Source organism: Akebia trifoliata, unplaced genomic scaffold (genome assembly GCF_017979445.1).
Source record: "Akebia trifoliata isolate Shusen 1 unplaced genomic scaffold, ASM1797944v1 Contig01285_ERROPOS320191, whole genome shotgun sequence".
NCBI classification, from domain to species: Eukaryota; Viridiplantae; Streptophyta; class Magnoliopsida; order Ranunculales; family Lardizabalaceae; genus Akebia; species Akebia trifoliata.
Genome location: NW_028237654.1, coordinates 269,994 through 290,152, shown reverse-complemented (window position 1 = coordinate 290,152; position 20,159 = coordinate 269,994). Strand labels below are relative to the sequence as shown.

Genomic DNA, 20,159 nt, shown 5'->3' with positions numbered 1-20,159 from the left:
CTTGGTCATATGGTGGGCCACGTCTTAATGTGGAATGGTGTATGTGGGCTTTTTTTATCTTGATAGGTCCATGCTCTAGTTGATGTTGTTCAGATTCTTGGATCATATGATTGCACCTGAGAAGATCAAGTCAATCTAAATTTCAACAAATTTTAGAGGTTTTACTGATAAAAAAATAGTTTATTAGAGGTTTTTTTTTTTTATATATCAAGATTTCCTACCTTTGCCATTTCAACTTACTTGTATAGATTTTCAAATCCCTAGCTTTATTGCATCACATCCGGATCACAACACTCGAAAAAATGTAAACAATTGTCAGTTTTCAAATAGAGCACCATCCATTCTATATGAAGATCACATGTTAGCTTAGTGTTACAGTCAGCCTATCAATCAAATCTGTATGCTCAATGTCACTTGTGTGTGAAGGTGTGCTTTTAATCATTCCACGTATCCACCGTTGGTTTGCACTTAGGTCAGGTTTTTGATCATGGTTCTGAACCAATGCGGGCTGATCCTCACTCTGCAGATCAGTCGGTCAATCAGACTTGTGTGTAAATTTGACAAAGAAGACAAGATTTTCTTGTTCTCTCATTGTTGGTATGGTATTACATTGACCATGACAATTTGCACGACCACTGGAACCATATAAGATTGCTTATAGTACCTCTTTGGACGACAAAAGGTAGTCAGCGAGTTTGATTGAAATTGTGAGCTTATCAAGAAGAATCGAGTTTACCAAACATAACAAATAATCGGTTCGGTTGAGTTCAACGGAAATAAGATGTGAAATATGCTGAGATAAGGATAGTGAAGAAGAGCTATCCAACAGTTACCTTGAGAGAGGAAGCAAACAGAAATGAAGAAGCAGCCATTTAAATTCGAACTACAGAAGCATCAAATGAAGAAGTCATTTAAATACTTGTATATAGTTTCACTTGAGACTCCTTTGGCTTAGACAGATCTTCTGAAATATGAAGCAAATGCCCAAAAAACGAAAAGTTGATACTATATTCAGATTCTATCAATCAGAACACCATTGGATCTACCATTTCAAGTTCTGAAATTGGTTCGGTATAACATTTGGAATTCCAAATCAGTATAACACTATTGTATAATGTGTCATAAAGAGTACTACAAAACATCTACACGAAGTCAATTATGAAGTTACCTTCATTCTTCTACCATGCTGTTAAGCCAGATAGAATTTCGAGTAGTTTACAAGCACCAAATAAAAAATTGATTGTAGCTTGAAATACTTCTTCATCAACATATTGTGGCTAGTTGCTGCATATTCAGCACTCTTAAGACTTGTGCAGTGACATAGGATAGGTACTGTTATCATTCCCAAATGCAACTCCAATAAATAGCTTCCACACTTACTTTTGTGGATGTACCATGAACCCTTGTGCATAGATCATTATATTTCAGAAAGCTTTTTTATAAAATTCTTTCTCCATCCACATCAGCTTTAGCTGCTCTCTTGTTGTTTCAGATCCTTGCTTTGAAAAACTACATGAGGCCCTAGTAAATAACCTATACCAAGCAATTCAATTAAAGCTTCGAGGATCGATCTCAAAAGCACTGCAGTAGGACTTTTTCATGTTTCACCAAATGGTAGTTCTCAATTATCTTTTTCCATAGTTTGGCAAAAAAATATCGATCAATAAACTCTCATTTCCTAAAATTGAAAGGCAATAACTCATCATTAGGTCCTACCACATCAATCTCCTCCTATCCCTCTCCTATGAAACCCTGACCTTTTTTTTTTCGTTAATCAGTGTGAACTCCTCCACTTTTTTATTCATCGGGATGAACATACGGCCTTGTTGGGTTTTTGTATCACTATCTTCAAGTACCTTCTCTATAAGCCACACAATCTCGATGCCACCAAAACTATTTACCATCGTGTGCATACTAGAATGCATCATTGGCGGTAGGATATCCGTATCCGCAACCACCCTTGTTAGTTTCTTTATACGCTTCGTCTTTTTTTGTTTGTTGATAATTTGGAAAAATTCATTGATCCAAACGAAAGCAAGGTCAGCTGAGATGACAAACCACGCGAGATATACGGACAAAAGCACTAATCTCTTGAAATACAACACACCCCTTCGCTCTTTGAAGACTTTAGACCACAAGAACAAGAGACCCAATATTGTAAGGATGATATCTTGAGAAGTGAAAGATTTTTCGACAAACTTGTGATTGTCACATTCTGACTAAAGGCCCCAAAAAATTGCGAAGTGTGTTATACTCCATATGGCTTGTTTCATCCTGATGAAAGCGTACCCAATAGCATTCCAAGACTCGAATAGTGACCTCACCGACCCGGGCACACATACCGTCATACTAAATAAACCAAAGAAATATGACCACATCATCTCTGTCGCCACCTTACAATGAAGTAAAATGTGATCAACTGACTCCACATCACTCATGCACAAGATAAATATGTTTGCCTAGCAAAAACCTCTACGCAGCACCAAGTCCATAATTTGTATTCTCCTTAACGATGTTGTCCAAGTAAAAAACACCATCTTGGACGACAGTACGTTTGGTCCCCAAATTGCGACCTTGGGAAAAGATACTTGGCCATCTTCATCTTCTTTTGCTTCATTGTTACTTTCTTTTTTGTTGCCTTAAGTGCCTCCGAAGCAGTACTACAAGACCTTTTTCATTCCTTGAGAATTTAAACTTTATTTGTGGCGGCTACTTTAGTGTCATGATTGGATCCTTGCTCAAATTATTCTCCAATATGCAGAGAGGCATTTGTGGTCGTGGGTTTGTGATGTGAAATTTCTTAGGTGCTTCCATCATAGTGACAAAGTTGTGGATCGGGAATAATTCGACAAATAAAAAAATCGAAAAAACATCGAATAATACCCCTATCTATTTTGTCTTTTAATGAAAAAAACAATGGTATATTAGTTATTTACATAATAAATGCTAGTATTTTACATATAAAATGCTAGTGGCATTAGATTTAAATCTCTTGCTTGCAATATATGCTTTGGCAATCAATGCAAACAAGCATTTATTATGTAAAAGACCAACATAACCCTATATTTTTCACTCACAAAAAATTAGGTAGGGATATTATTGGAAAAAAAAAATGTATTGGAGAATGCTAACGTCCCCATGAGGTCTTGGACGTTAGCATTCCCCATATATATGATAAAAATGTGCATTCGTTTCTTCAATGCTATCTTCTTTTTTCTTTCTTTTTTAAAGTAAGAAGTCCGTGTGTGAAGCAGCAAAAAATCCTTTGAGTTTAAGGAAAGGGTATTTTAATTTATTAGAAGAAAATCCCTAACCTTTTAAAATATTTTTTTCTCAATCTCATCTCAAATTTTTGTAGAAACTCCTTACAACAAAATAGTGTGTAAGTGTGTAACCAATAGATAAACATTTTAAACCTTACTAGGGTCATTCTACTCAAATGGATTACCACATTAGCAATCCAACACCACAGTTCTTTAAATTTTATCGAGAAACTCTGATAAAAAAAAGAGTTTCAAAAAACAATTTTTTTTTGGGCATGATCCAAGGTTTTGAAAATGGATGACTACCGAACTTTCACCAAACTCCAAATTTTAAAATTAAAATTCAACGGTAAAAAATACTTCTTATTTTCAAAGGTTATAGAATTTTGTCCTCTACAACCCTAAAGCATCGAATCATGTTTTTTGATGTCACAAAGTGAAACCAAGGACCCTTAGTAAAGGTGAAATCCTTATTAAGTTAGTAAGGCCAGTCGAACTCTAACCAATAACCTAGTGAGTAATGACAAAACGACGTGTACAGTGTAACAATAATAAATAAATAAATAAATAAAACGACAAGAAAAAACCTCACAATCTATAAACCGTGACCTTTCTCAATTAAACATGATTAATTGCGTTTTTTCAATAACTCGCGAGTATTTCAAAAACTTGCGGTTAAATCAGCTTATAAAAATTTCGCAAATTAATTGCGATTTTTTCAATAAATTGCCGATTTTTGCCACAATGACTTCTATTAATGGAACTTCCACTGCAAATTTCTTCCAATCACTTTCAGAATGGTTGAATGACATATGCTTGAAGAAGGAATTTACACTAGTGAACAAATGTTTACAAATCAAACAACTAGTTTTGTTCGACTCAATTGTCAATGGTGTTACCCATAGTTTAAGAATTTCATCCTTGAATATAATTTTTATTTTGCTCTGCTTATCATCACCACCACCACCACCACCACTATTTCTTACTCTTTTTGTCATTCTTTCTTCAAAATGAATAAGAGAACAAATCCAGAGAAAAAAAAATTAATGAGAAAAGAAAGAACATAGAGAAAACGAAAATATTTTGCTTGTTAATAGAGAAAGAAATCTTTCTCGTTGTAAAATTCTAAACGTAAGCGCCATTTGAGATCGAACGACTGAAATGGGAGCATACCCTTACAAGCTTCCTAATAAATTATATCTTAAAACCAATAGTGATCCCCACGAAATCACTACAGATTTTTAGGAAATTTATTATCTCATTCTCATTAGCCGCATGTGTAATAGAAAACTTCAAATCTCATTTGAGGTTAGATTAAAAACACTTTCTTGTTCACTTTGAAAACAATCTCTCTTTGTTTAACTCTGTATTTTGGAACTAGCTTTCCCTTTACTTTGTTCCTAGTAGAGATGGAAGTAACTTAACTGAGCACCATTGACACATCTCACTTCAAAGAAACAAAACATCAAAAATCCAAAACCCTTTTTGTCCCTGCTAAACCTATAAAAATGGTTTTTGAATTTGAAACCCTCACAAAAGATGCCAAGCCAGTACTTGAACCACTCGACGAATTCCTTGTGAGATAGAATTTAGAAAAGATCCTCTAGATCTGGGAGGATTTTCATCATAGATTTGTTGTGTCTAGGCTTTTAACTCAAAGTTTTGCGAACTTTGGTGATAAAAGAGGATCAAAGATGATGACGGGAAGAATTGTAGAAGAGATTTTATTAGGTGAAGAGATCGTGACTCCAACTAATTAGTTTCTTCTCTCATTTACTATTTTTTTCTATGAATCTGTTCTCTAATTCACTTTGAAGAAAAATGACAAAAAGAGTAAGAAATAGTGGTAGTAGAGGTAGTGGTGATGATGATAAGCAGAGTAAAACAAAAATTGTGCTTAAGGATAAGATTCTTAAACTATAGGTAACAATATTTACAATTGAGTCGACCAAGACTAATTGTTTTGATTTGTAAACATTAGCTCCGCAGCGTAAATTCCTTGTTCAAGTACATGTCATTCAACCACTCTAAAAATAATTGAAAGAAATTTATAATGAAAATTCCATTAATGGTGGCACGTAAAAAGAAATTTCACATCATGGACTGATGACCGCAAATGCCTCTCTACATATAATTCGAGCAAAGATATAACAGTGACACTGAAGCTCCTGCCACGAATGAAGTCTAAATTACCAAGCAATGAAAAACGGTCTTATAGTACTGCTTAAGAGGTGTCTAAGGCAATAGAAAAATGTAACAATAAAACAAAAGAAGACGAAGCGTATAAAAAAACCAACAAGATTGGTTGCAGATATCCCATTCCTACCACCACCACTGATGCATTCTTGTATGCGCACGATGATAAATAGTTCAGATGGGTTAGAGATTGTGTGACTTACGGACTAGGTGCTCGAAGATAATGATACGAAAATCCAACAAAACCATTTCTTCATCCCGAAGAGTAAGAAGTTGGAGGAGTTCATGACAACCAACGAAAAAGAGAAGGTCGAGGTTTCGAAGGAGAGGGATGAGGGGAGGTATTGAGGTTGATGTGATAGAACCTAATAGTGAGTTGTTTGATTTCAACTTTAGAAAATGGGAGTCTGTTGATCAATGTATTTTTGCCAAACCATGGAAAAAGATAATTGAGGACTAACATTTGGTGAAACATGAAAATGTCATCCTACTTCAAGTCCCATCAATCTTACCTTATTTTTTCCTTAACCAAACGGTAACCATTTGGCCATGTTGCGGGTTTGAGACTCTGAAGCGACATCAGATCCTAGTCATCCTGCGAATCTATCTATGTGTAGAAGACCTTATCCACTTTTCGTTCCAACAATGAAAAACGTCTCACCCATATATTTATATTTTTTTACATGTTTTACATTATCCTTCTACTCTTACATCTCTTTCATTCATTATGATTTTTTTTTTGTAATAGAATAAAGGGTATATATAGTGTTACTTAAATGCTTTGGTCCATAACAAAAGATTCAATGAAATCTTAACTCAACCAATGAGTCTTATGTTGGAATCCCTTCGTTACAAAAGTTCTACATTTTTTATTTGAATCTTATGATTCAAATAAAATCCATGATTCAAGTATGTCATTACTTTTCTATTCTTCCTGAGCTTTAAACAATTAAAAAGAAAATTAAAATATGGCCGGCAACAAATGCATGTCCATGTCTACAATCTGAAAGTTTGAGAATTGATATTGTGGATAAGGGATGCTAACTCATTTAGTGTGACAATGAATCAATTATACATGATTTTGATTTTCTTTTCCAGGAAAGATCTCTTGTTTGTATAACTATGGGTTTAGCCAACCATAGATATACATAATAAACCAAACAAAGCACACATTGTGGACACTTAACATCACATAAATGGATTCCTCATTTCGAAGAACAACATGGGTTATCAAATTGATATCATTGCTTCTTTTTTATTTCAATTTTTTTTTTCTTTGTTTTATTCAATCAGGAGATCATATACAATACAATTAATCACACATCCGAAAAAGATCTCCATTTTCACTTGAATTTATTATTCGATTAATAACAAGAAAAAAGTTCCCATAAAAAAACAGAATGTAAATTCTATCATATCTCAATGAACATAGCAACCTCAACAAAATTAAAAACCCAAAATAGAGAAAGAAGAAGAAACCTCGTTGTCTATAATACCATCTGTATCTGCAATTAATCGTCTCCGTCTCTCTTCTTTGGCTTTCGATAGGTTTCTTCGATGTGCTTCGCCATTAGGAGACCTGTGTTGGCGAGCTTCTTTATATTGGGAACATTGTAGTTCTGAGCTATGTAAACTCCACATACTGTACCCATCAAGAATGAGAAACTGCTCTTTATTATCCCCATTTACTGCAAATTTCTCCCCCAATTTGAAAATCTCTAGAGTTCGATTGGTTTCATCCAAGGTTTCGATCTCTAGGGTTTATGAGAGATGAGTGAGGACTTGAACAAGTACGAGACTATGAAAGAGAGGTTTCGTGAAGGGTTTATGAGAGAGGAGTGAGGATTTGACCGAGTACGAGACTATGAAAGAGAGGTTTCGTGAACCTCAAGCACTTAAGCCCCAAAGTCGCGACTCGCGAAGCAAATGTGATCAAAAGATTGGATGGAAATTTCCGGAATTTAATTTTAGAGAGCTGCTATTGCCACATCAACTTTTCTATTTTCACACCAATCCCTATATAAGAATTGCACACAGCTGGTGTGGTGTTAGTAAAAGTTGGTGTAGAAATAGTAACTATCTAATTTTAAAGATCGTTCCGGTCCGGTCGTAACCAGTCCAGGCTATATCAGACCGACGGTTGAACCAGTGAACCGGGTTCTTGACCACTTTGGGTTAAGTATCACCTCTGCTTAATGAATAGATAATAGGGATGTAAATGGACACCCATCTAATCAGAACCAAACCGAAATCAGGATTGATAAGATGGCTCTCTGGATCTCTTTTTGGAATCGATCAAAGTCCTTGGAATCAAGCTGATTGAGGATCAAAATTGATTTCTATTGTGAACTAGAACGGTGTAAACAGAAACATTTTGAAGGTACGAACTTTAATTCCATTAATTTGAGAATTGGAATCGATACCTATAAATATATGAGTAAAAATAAATAAATAGTCCTAGTTCTTATAAGAATCGAATCAAAATAAACCCATTGGCACCCTTACTAAAAATTACTATGTAGTAAAAATAAACGGTTCTAATTTGGTTCTTATAAGAATCAAATCGAAATGAATCCATCAACACCCCTATTAGGAATTAGTATGTAGTAAAAATCATTTGATACAAGCAATCCAATAATAAAATAATTTTGTTAATACTTCAACTTTTTTACTTATCCCATAAAATTATATATTATATCGAAATAAAGTTAAATTGACACCAAAGTAATCCTCTAATTTTTTATTTTTTAAATTTTGTTATGGAAAAGACTAACGATAAATTGAGTCACAAAAGCTGACAATCTTGACGTGGTACTGCACAAAATCATAGATCTTTTCCTTGTGTATCTCGAAGAAAAAGATCTATGGTTTTGTGCATTGTCGTGTCAATGGCATTAGTTTATCATGACTATAAAAAATCCTAAAAGAGAAAAAGCGAGGGGGGAGAGGATTGAGGAAGGGGAGACAAAAAAAAAAGGTTAATTTTTCGAGAAACTCAGTCTTGGCTAAGATAAATTTTTGATATATTTAAATAATTTTAAGAATTTTAATGTATATTATTTGATACAATATAAAACTTTTTATGGTTCTATCTAAGTGAATTTATGCCGAATACAATCGATTTGAATCAATTTGGAAAAGATTGCCTCTGTTAATTCAATTAGAATATTAGAAGACACTTGTACATCCACAAAGATCATTAGAATAATCACTTTAAATTATTATTCAAGTTGTGAACTAACAAAAAAAAACATTTTAATCCCATTTAAAAACTGATTGCAAATCCAACAAAATCTGAACCTCAACAAATATTCACCCATTTCCCAAATACAGACCCTTTGAACACCATCTATATATATCTGCAACTAATCTTCTTCGTCCGTCTTCTTCTTCGGCTTTCGATATCGCTCTTCATTGAGTTTCACCATCAATAATCCTGTGTCCACCAGCTTCTTGATATTGGGGACGTTGTAGTTCTGAGCTATGTATACTCCACATGCTGTACCCATCATGAATGAGAAACTACTCCTTATTATCCCCATTAATTTCCTAGAAATTCCTCCCTTAATTTGTAGAGAAAAAAAGATTGTTTGATCTTCGAATTCAATCTAAACTCCAAAAGAGAGGGATTTAAACAAGTATGAGATTGAGGTTAGGTTACGTGACAGTTAAGTTGTTTGACTTTTGAGAGGATGGTAAGAACTAAGAACATTTAACCCCTTCTCCAAGACTCAAGTTGTCTATCTTGCATCTTATAATAAATTAATTATAATATTAAAAGGATATATTAGATTTTTATTTAAGATTTAGCTGATGAAATTGTCATTTGATAATTAGGAAGCCCCAAAGCCATCAAAGATTCAATTTTGGATCACATCATTGGTTGAACTGGTAGACCAGTTACGACTCAAAAAGATATGGGCTTATATATATGGGGAAATGTCGGCACCCTACACTTTACCCTATGTGTTTTGTCTTACATGAGTTAGAAGTTTTGGAATAAGTTGATTTTTGGTGAGGATGATCTTTATAGTTAGAAGATTCTCCTCACAAAAAATCAGCCAATTCCGAAATTTCTATCCCCATGTTTACAAGTTGAAAATTTGTGGACCGTCCATTTTTTGTAAATCATTTTTAATGGGGTTAGAAGTTTTGGAATGGACTGATTTTTGGTGAGGATGATATCCTCACCATAGAGATCATCCTCACCAAAAATCAGCCTATTCCAAAACTTCTAACCCATGTAGGACAAAACACGTAGGGTAAAGTGTAAGGTGCCGAACGGGATCATATATATATATTGGTTTGGGTTTGTATTATTTGGTATCAAATTAAGGATATATCCCAATATATATTAGAAATAGAAATAATTCTTCATGTCTTAGTAGGAAACTTTAATGAATAGGAATCCTATTAAAAGAGAATCTTTGGGCCTTCTATTCTTATCTATTTAAGTGGATTGGCACCCCATAATTGAAGAACGTGAATAACGACTAAGAGAAATGGGATTTTGAACTTCTGGTGATTTCCATCAATCACTAAAGCCCTAGGTTGAACCATATAAAGAAGGAAAAGAAGGTGAGTCTGGGAATTAGAGGACATGGAAAAAGGTTCACACAATTTGAGGATTTATGCACATCGAATCACAAACACGACAGGCACACCTCCAACATATTGATACATCAATTTAACTTATGGCAAAAGGTAAGTATCCATAACTTTTAATCTCTAGGAACATGAATAAGTTTCTTGAGATATATACATGATTCTTGATCTTGGAAAATTAATGACTAATAATTATGTAGATATAAGATTTAGAATGGATTAAATCTCACAGTGTTTTCCAACCCCAAAGAGATATAACCCCGAGGGGATGGCTCAATGGCAATTTCAAATCCAATAAGCGGTGAGAGTTTATAGGTTGTGTGTTCAATACACAGTAAGAGCAATATTTCCTTGGGGCCACCTGTGAGGGTATTCCCTCACTTACTTGGTGTGTGTGATGTGTAAGCTTTGCACATGCTTAGGGGGGGTATGCCTTGGTTCTGGCCCTAACTCACCCGGTCCCCCTAGTTGGATGTAAGTCCGGACACCCCCGATTATCACAAAAAAAAAAAAAAACCCCAAAGAGACATGAGCTTAACTTTACTGCTTTAATAACACCTAGGTATTTTAGGTGGGTTCATATTATCTTTCTACAACAAATAGCAAACAAGTGTCCTTAAGATTTCAGCACGTTGTTTGTGGTCGAGTTTATCATCTTGATGAGAGATTGTACCTATCTTTAAAGGGATGTAAATATTGGATCTTAAGAGATGTATTGCCACAAACTTATGGAATGATGAGCTATGACCAAGTGGAGGTGATTAACACCTTAAGGACAACGTATCCGACACATGCATTGATGTCTTCACTCCCCAAGAAACCTTTTCTATCATTTTCTTGTTTAATTTTATTTTTGTGGCATTATATATTGTAAATTTTGTATGTGCTATGGAACTTCTTCAACCCATCAATTATAAAGCATGTATCTATTTTATTTAAGTAAAAGAGAAATTCCTAATTTTACTATGAGTTCCATATCCATCAATTTGCAATTTATGTCAATGGTGAACAGTTCGTTTGTATCTTGCTATTATGCATTTTTGATTAATTCTTTTAAACTAATCTTGACTAATCCTATAATTGTTTTATAATTTTTGAAACAATATTAATGTATTAATTTTTATTACTCAAGTCTTACATTCCAAGTGAGACCATATATGTAAATATTTCCTTGTTTGCAGAACGAAAAATTGTAGGCCTCCATGATGGACAAGTTTAACTATCCCCTCAAACAAGGAACATAGTTTTAAACCTCGTTTTGACATCTCGTCTCGTCCATGAATAATATCGAGTCGTCTTGGATGAGTTTTTCGATAGATTTGACTCTTTAGTTCAACAATGAGAAAAATGAATCACGATTTTAAATCTCGTCCGATGCGTTTGACTCGTCTATCCGTCTCGTTGGTGGACAATACCGAGATGTATCTGACGAGTCATCTTGGTCTTAGATGAGTCATCTCAATCTTGGATGGGATTTAAAACCATGACAAGGAATGGGGACACTAGTATCCCCTCTTTCTCGTCGAAATATGATGGGCTATAATTGAGTTTATAGAAGAAAACAACCCCTTCTGTTGGTGTTCTTGAATGATACGAGACCCGATTGTTGGCTAAATAATATCCTCAATAGCTCATCAAAGATTACAAAGAGACTTAGAAAACCTCAAACAGTTTGTCTTGTTACATATATTACAGGGCATTTCCAATGTCAGAAACCCATTTTTACATGGGAATCTTGTCAAAGAGGTCTATATCTATCAAATATCGAAATATGTTGATCTTATTATGCCTAATCATATTATGCAAGCTTGTAAGGCTATCACCGTGTATCCAAGCTCATAAGACTATTTATGACTTTAAATAAGTCTCATGTGCCTAGTGTAATGCCCCAAGCTCACAATAGTATAATATTATTCGTTTTGGGCCGAAGTCAGTACGACTTAAATGCGTTGTACTATGTAGGGTATAGTTTATCTTTATAGATAAAGATTTGAACGTTCTCTTGTCCGATGTGAGACTAATTGCATTCCTCCTTACCATTCCACTTTGCCATGTAATGGCTTCACTTCAACTCTTTGGTCTCCATAGTCCTTTCCACGTCAAGGAAGTACCACATTGACTGGTCCATGAGACCTAGTTGCAAAGTTTGAGCTTTGATTTCCATGGGATTTCAATATAGTCACGTAGATTCCTCTACGTTTGTGCTACGACAGGTGGGCTTTACTATCATTCTCTTATTAAATGTTGTTGGTATAATCATACCTGACAATAATTGGAAAAATCTTTGAAGCGCCCATCTTACTTCAGAATTTTGGTAGAACTCTCTCCCTTAGATGACACATTGTGCCTCTAAGGAGGTATCACAAATATATTAAAAAAAAAAAAAAGATTGTGAAATAAAAACAAGAAAGCAATATGTCATGTCAGGTTCCTACAAAATTTTGAAGGGGCCTCGACGCTTCAAAGCAGGACTTAGCAACAATATCTCCTTCCGGTACTTCCTCGGATGCAAGCCCACAAAACTAAAAACGACCTCTTTCTTCATCAAATGAGATATTCAATAGTACTATACTGTATAAATTATCCACCACAAATGCAGAAATGAAGTGACTGGCCGATCTTATTGGCTTCAAATCATTGAATTGTTCTAAGCTTTTGTTTGACAATCTTGGTGACACTTATTTAATGTCGAACCCGACTTTACTTTTCATGTTAAAACTTACAAGTAGATGTTCATTATGTTAAAGAAAAAGATTAAAATGGGTGAATTACAAGTTTTGTTTACTCCAAGTGACAGCCAAATTGTTTACATTATGAGCAAGGAACTCTCCTCCAAGCAATCACTGGAGTTGAATTGCATAACAAGATTTTGCTCTACATTCAAACTCTATCTCCAAAGAGAGTTCCACCAAAATATCCATCTTTGTGGGTGAGAGAGAGAGAGAGAGATATAAGCCATTTCATCATCTTCTTGTCAAAATCCTTATCTTTTTCTTTGGATAAACAGCTAAAGATAAAGTTGAATCCTGAAATAAGATTTCTTAATAGTAAAATGTTGCGATAAGGCAATCTAATGAGGACAAAAAACAAGAAAAAGAAAAAAAGAAGCAATACTCACCAACAGATCTAAAGGTGTAAAAAAAAAAAAAGTGTGGGTTTCCTAAGTTGGGTAAGACAATGATGACAACCACATTGATGATTGGTCAGAGAGAAGGATCATGTAATGCTTTTAAGGTATGACGTATGGTGAGCCATGGATTGGATGGACAGGAGTTCTTAGGACCACTGTGACACCAATCCATACGAGCGGTCCCCCTGCCTATACACTCCCAAAAGTTCAAATCCACCTTCATAAAACCATTCAAGTGGGTGGATAGGCGGCTGACTATAAAAGATATCACAGTCACCAATCACCATCACAACTTTTATTTTAATCAATTAATAAACTCCTTACTAGGGCTGTCAATGGATTAAATCGGACCTAATCTGATATTTTAATTCCAACCAAATAAATACGAAATCTAACGATCGAAATTTATCTTACATCCTTGGTGTATTCTCAACGTACACATGTTCTCCTCGTAGTTGGATTTTGCATTTAGACGATTAGGATTGGGTGCGAATATATGAGTTTAACAAATATATATATATATATATATATACAGAGTTTGTCATAAGCACGGGCATCCTCTTTGGGGTTAAGGGTAATAGAGAAAAATAATAAAATTTGAAAGATGGGATAAAAATAAAAAGTAAAATTAAAGGGATATTATTGAAAATAAGAGAAGAGATGAAAGACAATAAAATTGAAGGGAGTTAAAAGAAATGGGATGAAGTAGTGTAGACCTCACTTCAAAATTATGATCGGTTTTCCCTCATAATTGTAGTCGGAGTGGGATCTATAATTGTATTTTATTAGATACACATTAACATGCTGCATATATCCAAATAACGTAGAAATGTGGATCATTTATATAATAAAATCACGTATGATGTTTTTCATCACATAATGGTGTGATAATATCACAGCTCTAATTATAGTTTAAGAGATTCAACCCGACAACAAATTCATAAGAATTTTTTTTAAACACACTTCTACCATGAATGTTTGAATCAAAATTCGAAAAACACAAACAAAACTTCCAAAAGACAAGATAATTAAATAACAAAATTAAATGTTGGTGATCATGGCTTTTGTACATATATAGCATGTTCTCATGCAATTTTATATTTCCTAAATTACCCATTTATACCATTTATATATGAAACAAACTTTCATTATCACCTGCAACATGGTCTCTCTCTCTACAAGTTTGTGTGTTAAAAGAAAAGAAAAGAAAAGGGGTAAGTCTAAGCCATGTGATTTTGATTAAGAGAAGTACTAAAACAATCTAAAATAATAACAAAGTTCAATGTACAAGGACAGTTAGCATAAATATATGAAATATAAGCTAAAGTCTCCACCATATAATAATGTATAATTAAATACATTAATACAATTCATAAATACATAAATAATGCAGCCTTATCAAATGATTGTGATTGTTCGACAAGGTAGGTAGGCGACACACCTTAGTTAAGAAGCCATATTAAAACTTGGTATTAGATTTTCATCCCACAGAGTCTTGATTGAAGAGATTGTTCTAAAGCAAATTGTTGAACAACAAGTATAACCATTTTTTATTTTTATTTTGAAAATATATAATTAAATAAATAAATCTACAAGATGGCCATAAAATCAACTATGCTTTATGGAGACAAGTAGTTGTTAAGAACCATCATATAAATGAATTAAGTGATAAGAGTCAAGAACATTGAGATGGATGAATGGAAAGACTAGAAAACATAAAATTAAAAATGAATGCATTTAAAAAAAATGTATGAGTAGTTCTTATAGAAAATATACTAAGAGAAATTCCACTGAGATATTTTGGACACATTCAACGAAGACCGATTCCAAACTCAATTAAAAGAAATATTCAAGTTGAAGGCGAGAGAGAGACCCAAAAGAATCTAGATTGTGATGGTTAAGTTAAATATGAACATACTTTCAATAACAGGAGACGTGCCTCTGGGCAAAGTGGAACGGAGGAACACAATTCTTTTATCCAACCCCAAATCCTTGGGATATGGCTTTGATGATGATGATACAACTAGATACTCTAAATGCCCAAAAAAGTACTTTTGAATAGGGTGATTTTCCAAATCCCAATAATTCCATTGAAGCTAAAGTTCAAAGCAGCTCTTATGATGCTATCAAACTATTAGAGTTACCACAGCAATCAAACATCCATAAACAGAATTCATGAAGGCGTGATGTTCAACAGAACGACCAGTAGGCAAAGAGATATGAAACACTAACCTTGAAATTTATTTAAAGCTCAAGCTCAAAATCATGATCATGAAGATATTACAATGGCCATTTAATGATCCAAGAAAAACATTAGCATGGACAAACTCCACATATACCATCTACTGAAGCAAACAAACATTTATTCGTAAGAGCCAAAATCAAAATTCTTACACCAAGAAGGATCCATTCATAGCAAAACCGAAGAAGATGGAAGATTATGACATCACTTCCAAATTATATAGTAGTTGCTGAGCCGATCAAAGAGAGGCAAGACAAGTTCAGTTTCATTAAACTACCTTCGAGATTACCCATTTCACTTATCCAGATCTACATATGGTTTGCGTTAATTTGTACACAGAAGTACTATCTAAACATAGGAAAGTGAGTCCTACTAGGGTCTGAGTTACAATTCTAATGCCTCTTCTATAGGGAAAACAGGTTAAAATTATGATGAAGCAATTCCCATTACATGATAACAGAGCACTTTTAGGGGTAAATTACAAGTAGGATGTAACATTCAACATTCCTGGAAAGGCAAAATTTACAAATCATGGACTGATATGTATGTCTAAGGGGCACAAAACCTATCCACATTTCCTTATGTTTCTCTAGAAATTATAGGTAGGGTGTAAGTACCCATATTAACAGAGGAATTAGCAATAACATGCTTCAATGTACATGAATCAAATCAAGCATGTAAGCAAGAGAATTATCCACAGCATCACCCATAAAAAGAAACTAAATTTCTTTTTATGATAGACAAACGATTTTATTAGAAAGAAAAGAAAGGTGGCAACTCAACAAGCTTACAAGAGAAAAAAAACAAAACAAAAAACTAAATTTTCGGGGATTATTTCTTCTTTTCTCCATGTACAACAAAATCACTGCTGGTATCACTTCTCTCCATAGCATTTATACACCACATGAGCAATATCCACATCCAATTTCTCACATGTATGTTTTACTTGGAAACGATTTCCCTAAATCATGTATAACAAAGCAATAAAATGCACAATGAGTAAGCGACTTGTGTTAACAAAAGAATTGATAAGTAAAACAAAACATGAGTTCAACACAAAGTTGGGTCACTAAAACTCATGATTAAATCAAACATGTGTCCAAAAGAATTATCCACAGCTTCACCACAATAATAAACTAAACTTTTGGGAATTAAAATTCTTCATTTTTAATTTCCAATTTTTACCCGTCTTTGTGGATGAAAACCCTCCACCACCTTAATCAGATGCGAGTGTCACCACCCATCACATCATTAAAACACCATAGGAGTGATACCCATGTCCAAAATAAAGAAAGAAAATAGACTATCCTATATCTTCCATCTTCTCAAACGTATAATTTACTCAGAAACAGTTTCCTTAATACAACATAGAAATGAGGAGAGAGAACTGCTTCTCAGCACCTCCAAGCCGATACCGAGGTAAGCTCCCGCCGCTGCCAGCTGAGCACGAGTGAGACCTGCCTCTTCTCCACATGGAATCCTCTCAATTGAAGCCTCTTTACTAGGCACTCAGCTTGAGTCTCCGTAATGTTACTGAAGGCAAAAGGGGAGAACCCCACTGATGCGAAGAGAGTCCTCCAAGGAGGTATCTTTTCTGAAGAGTGGTGACGTCCCAATACATTACTCTCAATCCTTGGCTGAAGAAAGAACTTCTCAATCTTATTCATAGTTTCAGATTTCACATTTACAACATTAAGTGAGTCCAGCAAGATCGAATATGACTGAAGGGCGTGTAGGAAATGATATGCGAAGGGTAGGTCACTGCGGTCGCATCCTTGGTCCACAGAAACTACAATCTTTGGAGAAAGCTGCTTCACAAGCCGGAGTAACAATGGGGCAGAAGTCGGGTAGTTCAAAGATAACCCAACAGGGAAGTTCACAGCGACTGCCTCACTTTCAGACACGTGGAGGCTGTGCAACGAATCAAAGCTCACCATATTGATTTCAAGTGGGATCCTAAGTTCATTGGCAAACTGAAATAGGTTCTCCCGGGTGAGTGAAAGTTCGAGTGGGTTGTGTGACGATTGAGAGACGAAGGCGGTGATCTTAAGCAATGAAATACCACAAATCCTAATTGAGATCTCTTGCATGAAGGAAGCCCATTGCCCACCAAACCCAATATCGAAATCTAAAATGTGTATACAATTATAATTTTCTAGTGCTTCAAGTAAGGCCTGGTTGCATGTAAAATTCGTGAACTGCATAATGGGAGATACCTCGGAGAAGGCCTTGTAGGCATTGATCTTCTGAATAACATCAATGGGGGCACAAGTTCTTCGAGGAGGAGAATTTCTTGTGTTATTGTTGGTAATGAGGAGCAGTTGTAGGGCCTCCTTGAAGTAGAAAGCAGCCCTTTGAAGGGGCTTTCCAACAGGGGAGAGCTGGTGATTGAGCCGTGCCAATATCCCTTGAGCATGAACCGAATTCCCATTCTCGACCAACTCTGCAGCCTTGAAGAGCTGCTCAACCAAAGCTTGTTGTTGATTCCACTGATAGACCACTTCTTCGCCAAGCTTTGGCCTTGTCATCATTGTTGGAGGGAATTGCAGCTGATGAGGGAACAAACCCTGTTGTCTTCTTTGAAAAATATCTTGACCCGGATCGGTAATCGGCATTTTTTGGATCTGATCTTGTTGGGTGTAGGATAAGGGCACAAAGAAACCTTGGTTTTGAAGCTGAGAATTGGGTATCTGAGGCTTTTCTTCCTGCTTCTGTTGTTGCTGATAAAATACATTGGGAGGTAAAGAAATTGGGAGAGAGAGATTGTTAGGATGATAAGGAGAGAAAATGGGTTCTTGAGGGTTACTGTAATTAGGGAGCGAAGATGAGTTTGAAATTGAACCAAACCTTCCATTGTTGTCATTTGGAGAAATGTTACTCAAATTCATAGTGGTGGCAACCAAAGAACCTCCTCCACCATCCAATGTTCCAAAGTTCGAATCGAACTCCGAAGGACCGACTTCTTGCAAAAATTGCTTCAAACCCAAAGAGGGATCCTCTAAATCTCCCATAATCCATTGAAAAAGAGATTGTTCTTGGGTGGGTGAAGCTTCTGTTTCTGATAACATACTGTCCCACTCTTCCATGCCAAACCCACATTTTTCTGCTCCACTAATAATCTCTGCATCGGTTCGAATCGATTGAATCTCTGAAACCCATTCTTCCTTGTGAGGAGCCACCACAACAGCTTTGTCTCCCAAGGAATAAGAGAGGTTTGAGGAGGATGTGTGAGAGTTAGAACTTCTTCTTGTATCCAGAACAGAAGTGGGTTCTGTACCCAAGCAGTTAATATCCTTCAAGTTCTCAAATTCGCCAAGTGATGATGATTTTGAAGAAGAAATCTCTGGTAAAATTTCTAGCAACCCTTGCCCCTGCAAATTAAAGGGCAACCCCCACATCTAAACCTCAAGAAAACCGAAATTTCTTAAAGCAAAGCAAAGAACTTGAACTTAAGAAGAGAGTTTGATTGTTAGAATGGTATCTAAAAAAATGGGTTTTTTCAGACTCAATCAGAGTCAGAGAGAGAAGTTTCAATTTTTTCAAAGAGAGATTTTTGAAAAAAATGGGTCTTAGTTAGATGATAATGAAAAATCTAACCAGATTTTTGTAGACCTTTTGAGCTCATCAGCACCACTTGTATATCTCAAGAAACCCATTTCACCAGAAACCTGCAACTCCAACTACAGCCCTTCTTCATCCTCTCTCTCTCTCAATAACTCTAATTTCTGCTCTCTCTGTCTCTGTTTCTCTCAATAAGCAGGTGTTGTTCTCTTCTACTTTGGTTCTTCCTTCCTTCTCTCCTGCGTTTTGATTGTAGGATGCGTGCAACGTAAAAAAGGTAACGAAAATGCCCCCTTCCCGTCCCTCTCATCTCTCTCTCTCTCTCTCTAGATTTTTATTTATTTATTTATTTAGTTATTTTAAAATTATGTGTGGTTTGTTTTTGATGTAGTAAACCCTCTCTGCCAAGCTTCTGTCACACTCGCACCCACGTAGGACTGCACTCACCCTAATTTAATTTATTTTTTCTTTTTGAGTTTCGTTTCTACAACTTTCTAAGGAAAACAATCAATTGAAGTCTCTACCGTTCGATAGTCCTAAAGATGCGCTTTTTAACTCTCGAGAAATATCAACAGCATTGATCCTCGTCGTTGCTGTCACACCAACATTTATTTATATATGTTGCATGACACAAACCTAACTCCTCGTCCCGCCATGTTCATGCTGCCCTTGAGCTTCAAATAAGCCTACCCCCCAAAGACTCCAAGGAGATCACACACTGATGGGAATTCTCACACATGTTTTGTTTAATCTTAAAATTTTTACTCACTCTTCACACTTGCACGATTCCAAAGGGTCGATGATATCAGTGTGTGAGCAATCTCGTGCTAGTGTCCCAAGGACTCAATCGCATGGATGTGTAAAATACAACAAGTTATAAGCGATTCAACTAAAAATCTCATGCAAAGTTCGATCTTGGTTCAAGATAATAACTGGTGTATGAGAAAAGTAGCCCGATTCAACATTGGGTATGTTCGGATTCCTTGGAGAGTTGGAATAATCCAAAGACGCTCTTAGCTTAGAATGATTTGAACTATTGATGTGAAGACTTGGTTCAAGAGCCACAAGGACATTAAATAAGAAAATGTTGTAATGACAAAAAGTATTTACTATGATTCTCACAAGTCTGACATGGGATGTGTACATAACCATAGATATTTTT

At 35.3% G+C, this 20,159-nt stretch overlaps 3 protein-coding genes across 3 annotated transcripts; all 3 read right to left on the bottom strand.

Annotated features, from left to right (window-relative positions):
- Positions 1 to 6,791: 6,791 nt before the first annotated feature.
- On the bottom strand, positions 6,792 to 7,401 carry LOC147380601 (uncharacterized). The gene has a single exon (XM_086431491.1). It carries the CDS (start codon positions 7,142 to 7,144, stop codon positions 6,971 to 6,973), a length of 174 nt encoding a protein of 57 aa, XP_086287617.1. The 5' UTR covers positions 7,145 to 7,401; the 3' UTR covers positions 6,792 to 6,970.
- A 1,296-nt stretch (positions 7,402 to 8,697) lies between these two features.
- On the bottom strand, positions 8,698 to 9,114 carry LOC147380600 (uncharacterized). The gene has a single exon (XM_086431492.1). It carries the CDS (start codon positions 8,999 to 9,001, stop codon positions 8,825 to 8,827), a length of 177 nt encoding a protein of 58 aa, XP_086287618.1. The 5' UTR covers positions 9,002 to 9,114; the 3' UTR covers positions 8,698 to 8,824.
- Positions 9,115 to 16,532: 7,418 nt separating this feature from the next.
- LOC147380599 (scarecrow-like protein 6) lies at positions 16,533 to 19,320 on the bottom strand. The gene has a single exon (XM_086431486.1). It carries the CDS (start codon positions 18,832 to 18,834, stop codon positions 16,831 to 16,833), a length of 2,004 nt encoding a protein of 667 aa, XP_086287612.1. The 5' UTR covers positions 18,835 to 19,320; the 3' UTR covers positions 16,533 to 16,830.
- Between the last annotated feature and the right edge of the window lie 839 nt (positions 19,321 to 20,159).